At 37.0% G+C, this 13,157-nt stretch overlaps 2 protein-coding genes across 3 annotated transcripts; both read left to right on the top strand.

Annotated features, from left to right (window-relative positions):
- The first annotated feature begins 278 nt into the window (after positions 1 to 278).
- Positions 279 to 2,939, top strand: LOC113165383. Its single transcript, XM_026364806.1, has 3 exons — positions 279 to 565; positions 1,050 to 1,513; positions 1,683 to 2,939. The coding sequence occupies exons 1-3, from the start codon at positions 532 to 534 to the stop codon at positions 1,842 to 1,844; spliced, it is 660 nt and encodes a 219-aa protein (XP_026220591.1). The 5' UTR covers positions 279 to 531; the 3' UTR covers positions 1,845 to 2,939.
- Positions 2,940 to 4,999: 2,060 nt separating this feature from the next.
- Positions 5,000 to 12,858, top strand: LOC113166029 (ubiquitin-conjugating enzyme E2 Q2-like). Of its 2 annotated transcripts, none has more exons than XM_026365941.1 (13): positions 5,000 to 5,242; positions 7,789 to 7,893; positions 8,794 to 8,916; positions 9,006 to 9,062; positions 9,169 to 9,318; positions 9,892 to 9,976; positions 10,080 to 10,140; positions 10,228 to 10,318; positions 10,414 to 10,472; positions 11,045 to 11,093; positions 11,197 to 11,292; positions 11,803 to 11,869; positions 11,957 to 12,858. In XM_026365941.1, the coding sequence occupies exons 1-13, from the start codon at positions 5,084 to 5,086 to the stop codon at positions 11,986 to 11,988; spliced, it is 1,134 nt and encodes a 377-aa protein (XP_026221726.1). In that variant the 5' UTR covers positions 5,000 to 5,083; the 3' UTR covers positions 11,989 to 12,858. The 2 variants fall into 2 exon arrangements, with proteins under 2 accessions (XP_026221726.1, XP_026221725.1); XM_026365940.1 differs by having other exon boundaries at positions 9,166 to 9,318.
- The last annotated feature ends 299 nt before the right edge of the window (positions 12,859 to 13,157 follow it).

Below are 13,157 nucleotides of genomic sequence, written 5' to 3'. Positions count from 1 at the left end.
TCATTTGTGTCTTTATTCATGTTTTGCCTGCCTTTGGCAGTGATTTTTGTTTGGTACTTTGTATTTCTTTTTCTGTAGGTTTGTAGTTTGTGCTGTATAGTCCTTTGTTACGTTAGTTGGTTCTTTGTGTGTTTAGTTTATTCATATTTTGCCTGTATTACTGTAGTGTTTTCAGTTGATACTTTGTCTGTCTGTTTATGGTTTTGTTAGTACTTATTCCACCGTGTTTTTTAGCTCCCATGTCCCCGCCTTTTCGTTAATAAATATATCCTTACCTTTTTGGTCTCATCAGTCCTATCCTCACAGTTTGTGCAGTGATGATGGTGAAAATAGTTGGTTGAGTAAATTATTGCACCTGAAAGAAGATAAAACTCAAGTTCAATGTTGTGGTTGAATACATATTTACTTATTGCTTGATATAAAAAAGTAGTACACAGGAAGGAAAGGTGTAACTTCCACGGCTAGAGCAAAGACTATAGAGGGAGGATGTGTTGTATCACACAACGGTTTTGAACACAACAAATCTCAAAGATGAACATGGCCAGTCTCTCAAACACATTGTCAGGTAGGTGTCATTGGTTTTTTTTTATGTACTAAAATATCCATAGTCAATATATATACAATATATCATATATACAAAATGTGATATAATACAGGATATATGTGAAGCCAGTGCAGGTTGGAGGACTTGTTGGTTCTAGACTGTTAATTTAAATAACTGTATTTTCCTATAGGAGTCATTAAGTTACTGAGACATTACAGATTATAAAAGCAGTTTGTGATGTATTAATAGTGTAACAGTAGAAATCCCAGATTATCTATTAAACAGATCTTATATTTGCAATCTCATTTAGCTTGTTCTGTACGTTAGATGTTTTTCTTTCAGTAATTTAACTTCTTTAATTTATTTTGTGCTATGTTTTCACACTACACAGTACCTATTAGAAGGTTCTGTTGACATGAAGAAAATTGTGGCTTTCATTAATTAACTGCACCTATATGAATTCACTGTCTCTTCTATTTCTGTTTTTTTTTTACTCTTTATGCAGGACAATCCAAGGAACAAACTCGAGGTTTCCTCTCCAGACTAAAAAATGAGTTTTTAGAAAGCCCTCTTGCATCAAATGTGGTTCTCGGCTTTATCCTTGCTGGCTTTGAGAAGTTAGTGGAGTTGGATTTTGCATGTCCTTGCAGACCTTTGTATAATGCCTGCTTTGCAGCTGCATATATTGTTCTACCTGGAGTTGTTGCCTCTGTGGTGATGTTATGTATTCAAGGGTGTAGGAAAACGTCTGACATTAAACATCGTGTACTTTTGGGCATAGTTCCTTTCCTAATGTGGCTGATCCTGGCGTTCTTTGATGGCCAGTACTATGCCTGTGCAAAGACATACTGGTCAGGCAGGTTTGTGATGGTTGACAAAAGTGATCACCAGAAATGGTGTGAACCTGACAACAGCACCTTATCACAGGAGAACATGAGTCACACCCAGCAGTGGTACTTTCATTCTCAGGTGAGCAACAACCTGATTTATTTAAAACATGTTATTTGGCATTAATCACTAAATCATATGTGATGTGAATATTGATGTTCTACACAGTTGTACTGGATGGTTATACAACAGTGCTGACCATTACAAGCAGTAGTTCACAGTTACCCTTATCTCTTTTTTGGTTTGTTAGTTAATTGGACTGGTGATTCTTGTCATCTCCACCATAGCATTTGGAGTGCAGCAATTAAAGTCTAAATACTGTAAATGCTGTGAACAGGACAGCCAAGGACAAGCAATTGGAAGCAACAACAATGCTTCAGATATTGCACTAACAGAAGCTCCTGTCGAGTGAGCCCCCTTGATCTATTCAACAGTCCTACTACTAGTTATTAATAGATACTTAGATATTAGATAGATATTGGATTCTGGAAGTAGCCAACATGATTTGCCATCTGTACAGCCATACAGATACAGCAAAATAAAATGTGATATACTTTCTATTATCCTACTATATAATACTTTTAATTTTTTCAACTAGAATTTAACAATACATTTTTACGTTAAGTAAAATATTAGTTTTTCCCTGACCAATTGTAGTTTGTTCTAAAAAAATCTAAAAGTTATCAATATTTCATGTAATATTTAAATAAAAAATCATAGTTAGTAGAAATGTTTATTGCTCCTTAATCATTCATGCGAGCAACAATGCATGTATGCAAATGAAAAGATTAAACCTTCCCACCTTACTTACAAATCGGAAGAGAAGTACTTTCTATATTAACGTCTCAGCTTTTTTTTACTGTCAAAGCTTCGTTTTGCAATAAGAAATAGAAAATGCGTAAATTGTTTCTAGTTTGTTATGTTACTTGTATGTAATTGATTAATTCATTATTTCTTCATGAATATTCACTTTTTTTCTAAGTAATATCTGGAAATATATCACATTTCTATTATTCTATCAATCTGCTTTACATTCACTCTTAAGCTGCTGCTTCAAAAGTGTAAAAGGCATGGAAAACTTATAGCACACATCATGCATGGCACAGATTATTTTTTTAGCTTGCTGTCTTCTGCCAAGGTTTGTCAGTGGATATTTATCCAGAATTAATCTTAGCACGTAAAATGCTATTTTTATTCTTTTTAGAATAGTAGATAAACTTGTAAATCTTGTAATAATAATTGCAAACATGATCTAATTTATGCAGATTTGTGATGAATCCTGTTTGAAAATTGATACAATAAACACGAACAATAAAAACAGGAAAGATTATGATTGCTTGTGTTGTACCAGCTTAGAGACATTGTGTTCTTGATATTTGTGTATTTGTGTGTAAGTTCAGATGACAAATTATTTTGCAGAAATCCAGGAAATTAACTTCACTTACTTTTTCTTGCAACTTGCACTACGTCTTTGATGTTTGTGCACTGTGTGCTAGAGGTACATATTGTATTTACAACAAACCCTTAGTTTGACAGCAACAGTTACTACTACTACTTATTTACACAAAAACATTTTACACATTTTGATAACTAGATGATGGGTTGATTGCAACAACTGTTGCTGAGCATTACCTGCTATTAAACTTTGCACTCTGTAAAGTGTAATTTCTTCTCTGTCATTCAATATAACATACATTTTATTACTTCAATCTGTGTAATACAAACACTTACTTACGCAAATCCCCTTATACAACAGAAACACAGGTCTACTGTAAAAAGAAAAAAGGGTGTGCATTGGTGAAGATAAGGGTTCTGTGGTTCCTGGTTCAAGTTGTGAGTAGAACACATGTATCTCTTGGGCCACCCAGTGTTAAGACGGTGCATAACATGTTGAATGGCTCATGGTTGTTTATCTGTACAGAAAAGTATCATAACAGTCCACAGAGTATTCCACAACTGTTACACCTGTGTCTATAAATAATACTCCATTTTCCAAAACAAAGCAGCGCCACGACACCACACTTTATAGATCTATCACTATAAAGGTTAATTATACAATAACTACAGTGTTAAACACAGCATACATAAAACATACATGGCACATTACTTTCACATGTTTACCGATCTGTAAAATAAATTTATATCTATCTATATCTCCTCCCCCCTCCCAAGTTCCTAGAAATGCTTGTGCCATAATCAACTCTTTAGATTTATATTGGGAACCTTGCACGGTCCACCAGGCTGAGAACCACTGCTCTACTCCACTACACTACACACAAATGATGCAAACACAACTTACAGCATTGTATCAGTAGACAGTAGATTGAGTGTTAAGCACTGATATAACTTTGTTTATAAGGTTCCTCAAAGCCTCATAAATTCACTTTTTTAAGTTTTTCTGATGTATTTTATTAAATATGCTTATGAGTGTTTACCTAAAATGGCTATAAGCCCTGATTGATAATTTTCTAGATATATTTATATTTTTGAGGCTGTAGTTTAAACTGCATTACATGTATATTTGCTGACAAATACTCAGAGTCAACACTTATATAGGATATTCCCAGACTTCATAAAGACATTGCAGCAATATTATTCTGAGATGCATTAACCTGTGCATATGTTGCTGTTATGTCGTCAAGTCTTAACCAAAAGTTAACCAAATGTTTTGTTTTGCCTGCAGTCCCACAGAATTCACCCAACCAATCTTTACAGCAACAGTACCTCCAGGTTGTTTGTTTAGCAATCCAAGATTTAAATGAATTATGACTGTAATTAACTAATTATTGTAACTAATTATACATGTTTATTTAGTCCGGGCCTGAACCCACGTAGAATATATCCACAGATCAGCCCTCGATCAACCCTGACTGGGTTGCCTGTGCAAATGTTGAAGACTTCAGGTATCATCACTGGTGACGGCCAAAGAGTGAGATATACACAACAATTCTGTGACTATGCTGTATAGCCCCGTAAAAGGTTTTATCATAAGTCTGACAAACTTTACTGAGTATAGGGGAACTGCTGATGGACAGTTGCATCCCAGTACATGTTGGCACTGCTACGTGGTGTTGGTGTCTTGTTCAAGGACGCCTTGATATGTAGGCAGGAGGAACCAGGATTGAACTACTAACCCTGGGGTTTATAGACAAATTTCCTACTAACTGAGCTACTGTCTCCCAAACCTGGATTTTGACCTAGCAGTCACAAGATTACATAATAATACAGGATCCAGTTGATGCTGTATTGTTGTGGAGAAAATTCCCCCCAAAAGACTGAAAAAAACCAACACTGTGAACCTGAAGCTCAGAGTGCTTTGTTGATGTATGTTATTTACTGTATATTCAGTATCTTTGTCCATATTATTTGTCAAACTGTTTTCATGTGACACTAGTGATAAATAAATTCATGTCATGTTATAATTAGAAAATCAACTAAAACAAAATAATTAAGAAAAACTCTAAAATAATAATAATGATGATGAAATTAAAGTTATATGTTGACAGTGTTCACCAGAAATCAAACACTTAGCCCTTTGTTGTTGTTCTCACGCTATCGTGCGAGATCCGTAGAAGCCGACTCGACTGCGCGGTCGCATTCCGCCCCGACTTCCCCTCTGCCAGCGGCCTGGTGGTTTGAGATGAGTAGAAGATGTCGGTGTCGGGGCTGAAGGCCGAACTGAAGTTTCTGGAGTCAATTTTTGACCCAAACCACGAACGATTCAGAATAATAGACTGGAAACCCGATGAACTCAGTTGCCAGTTCAACGTAACAGGAGAGAAGCTGCTGATCATTCACTGCAACATCACGGTGAGTCCAGGCCAGCGCTGCGCACAAGCTAACACAGCCACTGTCTATCGACTGAAACCGAATAATCCCGCAGGAGGTTCCGTGTTTACAAATTAACTACGAATAGAGTGTCTGCTTTTATTTTCACGTTGTGCTAGGCCACGTAGATTTAAGTAACTGGTGAACTGAATTAAACAACGCAGCTCCAGTCATTAATTCACTTTGTGAAGTATACAATAAAACGTCGATTATTAACGACGCTGCAGTAGCGTTAGCTAGCCTGTTAACTGAAAGTAACGCTAGCTTGTCCTGTTAGCCAAAATAACTGCGTTACTGTTTAGAGTAATACGGCCGATAACTCTCAAACTACGGAACCACATCTGCTTTAAGCTTAACAATATTTATCGTAATTGTAGATGGTCTCAGCTGTTGTTTAGGCTGTGTTTTGAGGAACACAGCGGACATACAGCTGCATAGCCCGTTCACATCTTGAACGTTAGCTAAGTAACTTAGAGGCGGTACGATGGAATGTTTTTCTACTGTGTTTTGAGCGCTTTCAGTAAATAGACGGAGCCCATCTATCAGAATTACAGGCACACATTAAAGCTGCGACGTTAACGATCCCTTTATCTGCATATTAAAACACAGATATGTAATGTTGATGTGAAGGAGTCTGTCTGCACTGTACTATGCTATCCATCTTTTTGTGTATGAAGACACACATATAGGCCTTATATTTTCATGCATTTCAACACCAGCAGATTAAATTGGTTTCTGTGCGTTTTTAGTGACTTGAAAATCTGTGAACTCGCACATAATACAAAGTGTATGTGGTGTCACAAGCAACTGGAGCTCTGTGTTGTCATGACACTTGCATTTGTATTGTTCAGGTGGCACTGATTATTGTCTCGCCTTCCTGATACCCTGACCACATCCTCTCTCTGAGCAGGAACATCTACCACATACACTTTTATTGTGCCTGTCATGTTGAGACTCAAGCAGAGTCACTTGGCATACCATTTAATTCAGTACACACGTGTACATTCAGTATCCCACTAGAAAATGAGTTAGGTGAAGATTGATCCACTGCATCCTTGACTTCATCCTGCTCCCGAAGCCCTGCAGTTCATTGTGAGTTAATCTGAATTTGACGTCGTGATGGCAAGTGTTAGATCCCCAAAATGCAATGAAGTAAAGCTTCAGCTAATTGACATTTTTATTGTTGGCAAGGCTAAAGATTTAATTGTTTTCAAATTAATATTGCAGTTTCATGCAAATCATGCAATTTTCACATTACAAAGCTGCAATTATTATTTTTTGAGCGTCAACATCTGTCCCCATAGGCTGCATGTGAAACCTCTAAATGAAGTGAGTAAAAGTGAACCAAGAAAGTCCAAGAAACAAATTGATTAGTAGGACAGCCATCATGACTATCATTAGAATCCAAATGCAAATCAAGACACCATCAGAAAATGACTCAGTGTGACAGCCAAGTTTAGAGAGAAAGACATAGTGCTCCTTAATAAATGAATATGGCTGGATTTAAGGCCTTGATGACAATACTGAAGAAGGGGTGTAGCATGTCCCTGCAATATCAGAGGTGCATAAAGCATGCAGAGAAAGTCTTCACAGTTAAATGAAATTAACAAATTTCTGAGACTTAATGTATGCTGTGTTAGCATTATGTTGGAGCTCCATAATTAGCAGCTTCTCACATTAGTATCATGTCTGAATTGCACTGATCGATTCAGTGCAATGATAAATTGGTACACTACATTACAGAACCAGACATTACTGATTTTTTACCATACGAGTTTCCTTGTACCCTTAGTCATTGTGCTCAAGTCTTCACATCATCTAAAATGTATTAAGATAATTAACTTACAATAGAACAAATATGCTCTCATTGATCGGTAAAGTGTGGCATATAAAGTCAAATATACTTTACTAATAAATATAAGAAGTATTTAATGAATATGATATTTTAACACAATAATAAACACAAATACATATTTATACACATACATACATATTTGCTTTCCTCTGGGTGACTTGAAACACAAGTGTTGTGGTCTGGCTGAAGGAGTCATGCACAACTCAGCTAATTGTCAGCTGGCACTGGAGATTTATATTTACATTTAGTCATTTGTCAGATGATTTTATCTAAGAAAACTTACAAGGTACAAGGAAAAGGCACAGTAAGCGTAGGGGAGTCTTGCCTAAGGACCCCCACTGGAGGTGGGTGGGTTACAGCCTGGTCTCCTCTTGCATGGGGGGCGGCGATCTTCCCACTACACTATCCAGCCACCAATATTCTTACAGCTGTCATTGGACACATAATTGTGTTCAGTGGGTGGCTTTGTGTGGGTAGAGACATTTGGTTGAAATCGTGCATTACTTTGGAATAAACTTTAACATTTTATGTGGAGGGAATTTCCCTGGAACCATTTTGGTTTCATCACAATACTTTTCTCTCTTTAGTGTGAAGGGGTGAAGGTAGACAACTAAGATCAGCACACAGAAATGACTGGCTAGATTTTCATGTGCCATTGTTGCATCTGTTGCAGGAATCCTATCCCTCAACACCCCCAATATGGTTTGTTGACTCTGATGATCCTAGTCTGGCTGAAGTGTTGGAGCGTTTAGAGGATGTGAGAAAAGGCAGCACATTGGTAAGTTGGCTCATGTGGATCCAGCTCTGAGAGGCTTGAATAAAATAATAATAATGCATTCAGTGACCCTTTTACTAGCTTTATGTGTACAGTTGAATGCAGTTGAATACATAAATAAGAGGCAGGATATCACAAGTATATTGAAATATAATGAATTCAAACATAACGCTATCGCAATGACTTCAGTGCTAAAACAGGTAGTTAAATATGCAGTATGCATCTGTTGGCAATAGCATGAAAGTTGAAATCAGTTGACTCTGCTCCACCCAGCCCTCCCTCTCCCTTCTCTGCTCTACCCTACTGTTTGCTACCCCCTACTCTCTCTGCACAGCACTACAAGTCTAGATCATTATTGAATTAAAATAAATAAAAATGCTGCAAAACTTACTAATAGATTACTAATAGATATTGCTGTAATTGATTTGAAGGGTAAGCCTTGCTCCCAAACTTTAAGATGCGAGTAACTGTCAGATTCCCAGGATGGTACTTTTGGTGGTACTGTTTTGTGAGTCTGACTTCATACAAGGTACCAACAGCACCTCTGCACAGTAAAATACATTTTGAACATACATTTACTAAAAAAATATTAACAAAAACTGAACATTGCAGATATAAAACAGAGTTACTTGTGCACCTGACAAGCCAGGCATTTTTCATTACTTCAGATGGTATGAAGTACATATTACAAATTATTAATAATTACATTGCAACCAATCCATGTTTCATGTTAGTAGTTAATTGTAGTTGTTAATTGCAAAATCTTAAGCTAGCTAACATTTGCTGGAAAATACACAACAAAGTTGTAAACCAGATGAAGAGAAACAGGGCAATGTGTGAGTTAGAACACAGTAGTGGTTTGGTTTTATTATTGACTTTTTACCCTGCTGGTTTCACTCACAGCTTCTTCAGCAGTTGAAGCGCCTCATTTGTGACCTCTGTCGGCTTTACAACCTGCCACAACATCCAGATGTAGAAATGCTCGACCAGCCTCTACCTGCTGGCCCAATAACCCACGAGCGAAAGGTAGGCACTAAAAACTAGAATGAAAATTAGTGGCTCTTTGTGTCTAAACTCTGAGTTTGTCCGCTCACATTGTTTTCACTCCACAACAGCATGGGCCCACAGATGAGGTGACATCTGAAGAGGAAGAGGAGGAAGAAATGGGAGAGGTGCATATATGTATTCCTTACAGTTCACTGGAATATTATTCATATCCTAATGATCCAGTTTGTTTAGATCCTGTTTCTAAACATATGTGATATACTGTGGCAGCAGGACATTGACCTGGACCAAGACCTAGATCATTATGACATGAAAGAAGAGGAGCCAGTTGATGGAAAAAAGTCAGAAGATGACGGGATAGAAAAGGAAAATCTGGCCATTTTGGAAAAGATTCGTAAAAACCAGAGGCAGGATCACTTGAATGTAAGAGCTCTTTTTTTTTTGTTTGACCTTGTTCTCACCAACACTATCCACTATCAAATTGCAGACTCATTGTTCTTTTACAGTACGACTGCCGCTACAGAGGACTCCAACAAGGAAAAACATGGTCAACCTTTCATCAAAAAGTTTAATTTCAGGCAGCACTGCAGTCAAATATCATCTAGCAATGCAGGGGCATTTTCAGTCAGAACACAACCGTTATGCAGAGGATGCAAATTGAACAGATTCTAATTTAGATTTATTCAAATTCTTTAAAGGTTGGCATTTTCAAACATCATACAATCACTGGTGTCATTAGGGAACAGGAAACAGAACCTAAGGCTCCATTATGAGTTTCTCTTATGAGTTTAAAATGATCATTATCATTTAAAAGTTTTGCAATTCAACCTTGCTCTTAAGGAGAGTTGAAAATACTCGTGGCTTGGCTGTGGACAGAAATGACCTTTAGTTGCCTGGATATAGACCCATCCACCTCTCCACTCTGTATTATAGTCGATCTTTGTATTTGTCTACTCGTTGATCTGCCTAATGATTATTCGGTTATTTATGTTGCAGGGTGCAGTCTCTGGCTCAGTTCAAGCCTCAGACCGCCTAATGAAGGAACTCAGGGAGATCTACAGATCACAGAGTTACAAGACAGGTGACTGCAGGGACATATTTCTGTAGACTGGAGATTTTTATTGTTTTAACATGTCATAAGCAGATTTAAGTAAAAGTCTGTGATTGTATCATTTATTTCACAGGTATTTATTCAGTCGAACTAGTCAATGACAGCCTTTATGAATGGCACGTCAAGTTAAGGACGTAAGTTCTCACATTAAATTGCTTTTAATAATTTCCAACTTCCCAAATATTGTGTGTCCTGTTAAATTTGACGTGTCTCTATTACAGGGTAGACCCAGATAGTCCATTGCATAGTGACTTGCAGGTCTTAAAAGAAAAGGAAGGAGTAGACTATATTCTGCTCAATTTCTCTTATAAAGTAAGTCATTTGATCAAGTGCATTTGTTGTTCTCTTTGGAAATTATTATTATTTTATTAATTCTTTTAAACTTTTTTTTATTCTCCATGCAACAGGATAATTTTCCTTTTGACCCACCTTTTGTACGGGTTGTCTCACCTGTGCTCTCTGGAGGGTAAGTGTGCAGTGATCTGCCCAGGTTGTACATGACATGATGTGAGGGAAGTATTCACTGACTGGGACTTTGTTCACGTGTTTGCTGCATGTTTTTTTGACCGTATTGGGAAAGATTTGCTCATAATATTGATTTTTTCCCTTTGTGGATGAAAATTTATTTTGCATTAGTCTGGATGAATTGTTGAATATGGTGTTACATCATGTTTTGTGGTTGTGTTGATGCTGTAATTTGCTTACAGACTGCAGCATTGTACCAGCTGTGTGGTTTGCTTATGAGTGGCTCTAAATTATTATTCCTGATTCTTGAAAGTATATAAAAGCACCATCTGTGTTCTAGGACAACTAGCCTGTGAAGTATATTTAAATGACAATAATTCAATTCTAGTGCAGCATGATTTTATTGTTCATTTTAAGCCATAGACTTTTTAAATAATTAGAATTAGATATAAATCTATCTGACTCAACATTACTACATTAAGCAGAACTGCAGAAAGCCATGAACATTCGATTAAATGTACATACCTACTTGAAAATATTTAAATCTTTTCTAATACTGCTTTTTTATTTCAGTTATGTTCTAGGAGGAGGGGCCTTGTGTATGGAGCTTCTCACAAAACAGGTTGTGTAAATATGTTTGATACATACATAGAACATAATTAACCTCTCAGCTCAAACAGCAGAAGAACTAGATTCATTTGTTTCATGTGCTTTTGTGTTTTCAGGGCTGGAGCAGTGCCTATTCCATAGAATCTGTCATTATGCAGATAAATGCAACTCTGGTGAAAGGAAAAGCCAGAGTGCAGTTTGGAGCCAATAAGGTAAGTGAAATCATAAATCTGATTTTAGTATGTAACCATGTAACCATGAGCTCTGTTGCAAACATTTTTGGAAGCATAATGAGAGACATGTTTAGCTGTTGTTTTAATACAAAGGTATATTGAGATAAATCATAGGCCTCACCTACACTTGCCATTTCATAAAAATAAAAACTTCTTTTAGCATTATTTGGTAAAGCAAGGAGATAAAGATTGTTTTACTGAAAATGTAAAACTGATTTTCTTCGCTCATTGCTCTACGTTCAGTCCACACTGAATGGCACATTACTACAGGGGAAAGTTTAATGAGTAATGTACAGTATATGTGCATACTGAAGAAACATGCAATTACATAAGTAACTTTGTGCCTTCACTGGACAGCCAGCAGCAGGTTAATGACAAGGAATTGAGTGGGAGCGAGAGTCCTGAGCCACACATGAACTATTGTTGCAGTAATCGCTCATGTTTCTCATGCATAGAGACAAATTTTACAGAACAGTATTTGTTTTTCAGAACCAGTACAATCTTGCCAGAGCACAACAGTCATACAAATCCCTTGTGCAGATACATGAAAAGAACGGTAAGTACATTTTTCTGAATGATTAGGGCTCATAAGACACAGTTGTGTGTGGATCTGTTAGCAAAGTATTTTTTCCTGTTGTTACAGGCTGGTACACACCACCTAAAGAGGACGGATAAGGAGCAATTACCACTATGCACTGGGAACATGTCTTTGAGTCAAAGTACCCTCTTTTTTTGGAATATTTCCCCCCTCTGACTTAATGGGAATATATCATCGTTTTCATGGAAACCTTCTCATTGGCTCATCTGACTCATCTGTATTCCTTCGTCCAACTCGGGGGTATCACTTTGCTTCTCCCCTCTGTGTTTTTAGGGAGGAGGATGTGAGGGTATCACTAGTCCTGTTTTCTAAATATGCTCATTTGTCTTTAAAAAAACTTTTCTCCTTTTAAATGTGGAGAATTGCTTTTTCTTTAGCTGCTTCGACAAAGTGGGCCTCATGAACTGTCAGTTACACCTCTTTAAATGGAGATTTTAAGATTGATACTGAAGGTCCTGAAGTGGCACCTCACCACCCCTGTTTTTATTGACTAAGTTTTGTTTTGTTTTTTTCCTCTTTATACAAATTAACTGGTACATAAATGCAAATATTGTTTTAGAAATATCATTTGACAGTTGTTTTTATTATTTCAGTATCCTAGACAATAAAGTTTTTATATTTTGGACGCGTATCTTTAAATTCAGATAACCTACCACTCACTATCTTATTTTTTTTGAATGTGTGAAGAATATTTGGCCAAACAGAATCAAAAATCTGCAGTGTTTTTGAACTAAGATCAATCACTGTTGTTGAACAAATTATTGATATGAATAAAATGCTTGTCTCATTAATAAGACAAGCATTTTGAAATCATTTTGGACTTTCTAACATACCTAATGTTGAAGCTGTGGAGCTCTTTTTGCCTTATTTCTGTTAAGACAACTGCCCCGCAAGTGCTGAAATAGGCTATTTGTCTTTGCAGTGACTATCGATGTAGAGGTTGAGGGCTAGTTTGATGAAAAATGAGGCTGTGTTTGCAAAATTGACAGCATGTTGCACAGGAGCCTCATCTCCACTGCTGGATGCTATTATCGTCATACTGTTTAGCAGAACTGCACTGGATTGAGGTGAAATAAATGTAGGTTAGTCAGATAAGGGATTTTCCATCTTTCTGCCCAGTTTAGCAGCATATTTGTCATATTTCCCCAACATACATGATTGTAGTGGTCTGCCCAAGAGAAACAGTTCCTTGGTACATGGCGCTACGAGAAGATGAATCCATCCCCTCTCTGCTGTCTCAGTTTTC

The sequence above is a fragment of the Anabas testudineus genome, chromosome 6, assembly GCF_900324465.2.
Source record: "Anabas testudineus chromosome 6, fAnaTes1.2, whole genome shotgun sequence".
Lineage (NCBI taxonomy): Eukaryota > Metazoa > Chordata > Actinopteri > Anabantiformes > Anabantidae > Anabas > Anabas testudineus.
The sequence above is the reverse complement of the archived record's forward strand: the minus strand, read 5'-3'. Positions and strand labels throughout refer to the sequence as shown.

What these genes read in the sequence shown, in the direction of transcription:
- LOC113165383 (XM_026364806.1), top strand. Translation starts at nt 532, where the DNA reads ATGAACATGGCCAGTCTCTCAAACACATTGTCAG. An exon ending in TCTCTCAAACACATTGTCAG is followed by an intron (nt 566 to 1,049) that starts GTAGGTGTCATT and finishes CTCTTTATGCAG; the next exon opens with GACAATCCAAGGAACAAACT. An exon ending in AGTGGTACTTTCATTCTCAG is followed by an intron (nt 1,514 to 1,682) that starts GTGAGCAACAAC and finishes TTGGTTTGTTAG; the next exon opens with TTAATTGGACTGGTGATTCT.
- LOC113166029 (XM_026365940.1), top strand. Translation starts at nt 5,084, where the DNA reads ATGTCGGTGTCGGGGCTGAAGGCCGAACTGAAGTTTCTGGAGTCAATT. An exon ending in TCACCTGTGCTCTCTGGAGG is followed by an intron (nt 10,473 to 11,044) that starts GTAAGTGTGCAG and finishes TTTTTATTTCAG; the next exon opens with TTATGTTCTAGGAGGAGGGG. An exon ending in GCAGATACATGAAAAGAACG is followed by an intron (nt 11,870 to 11,956) that starts GTAAGTACATTT and finishes CTGTTGTTACAG; the next exon opens with GCTGGTACACACCACCTAAA.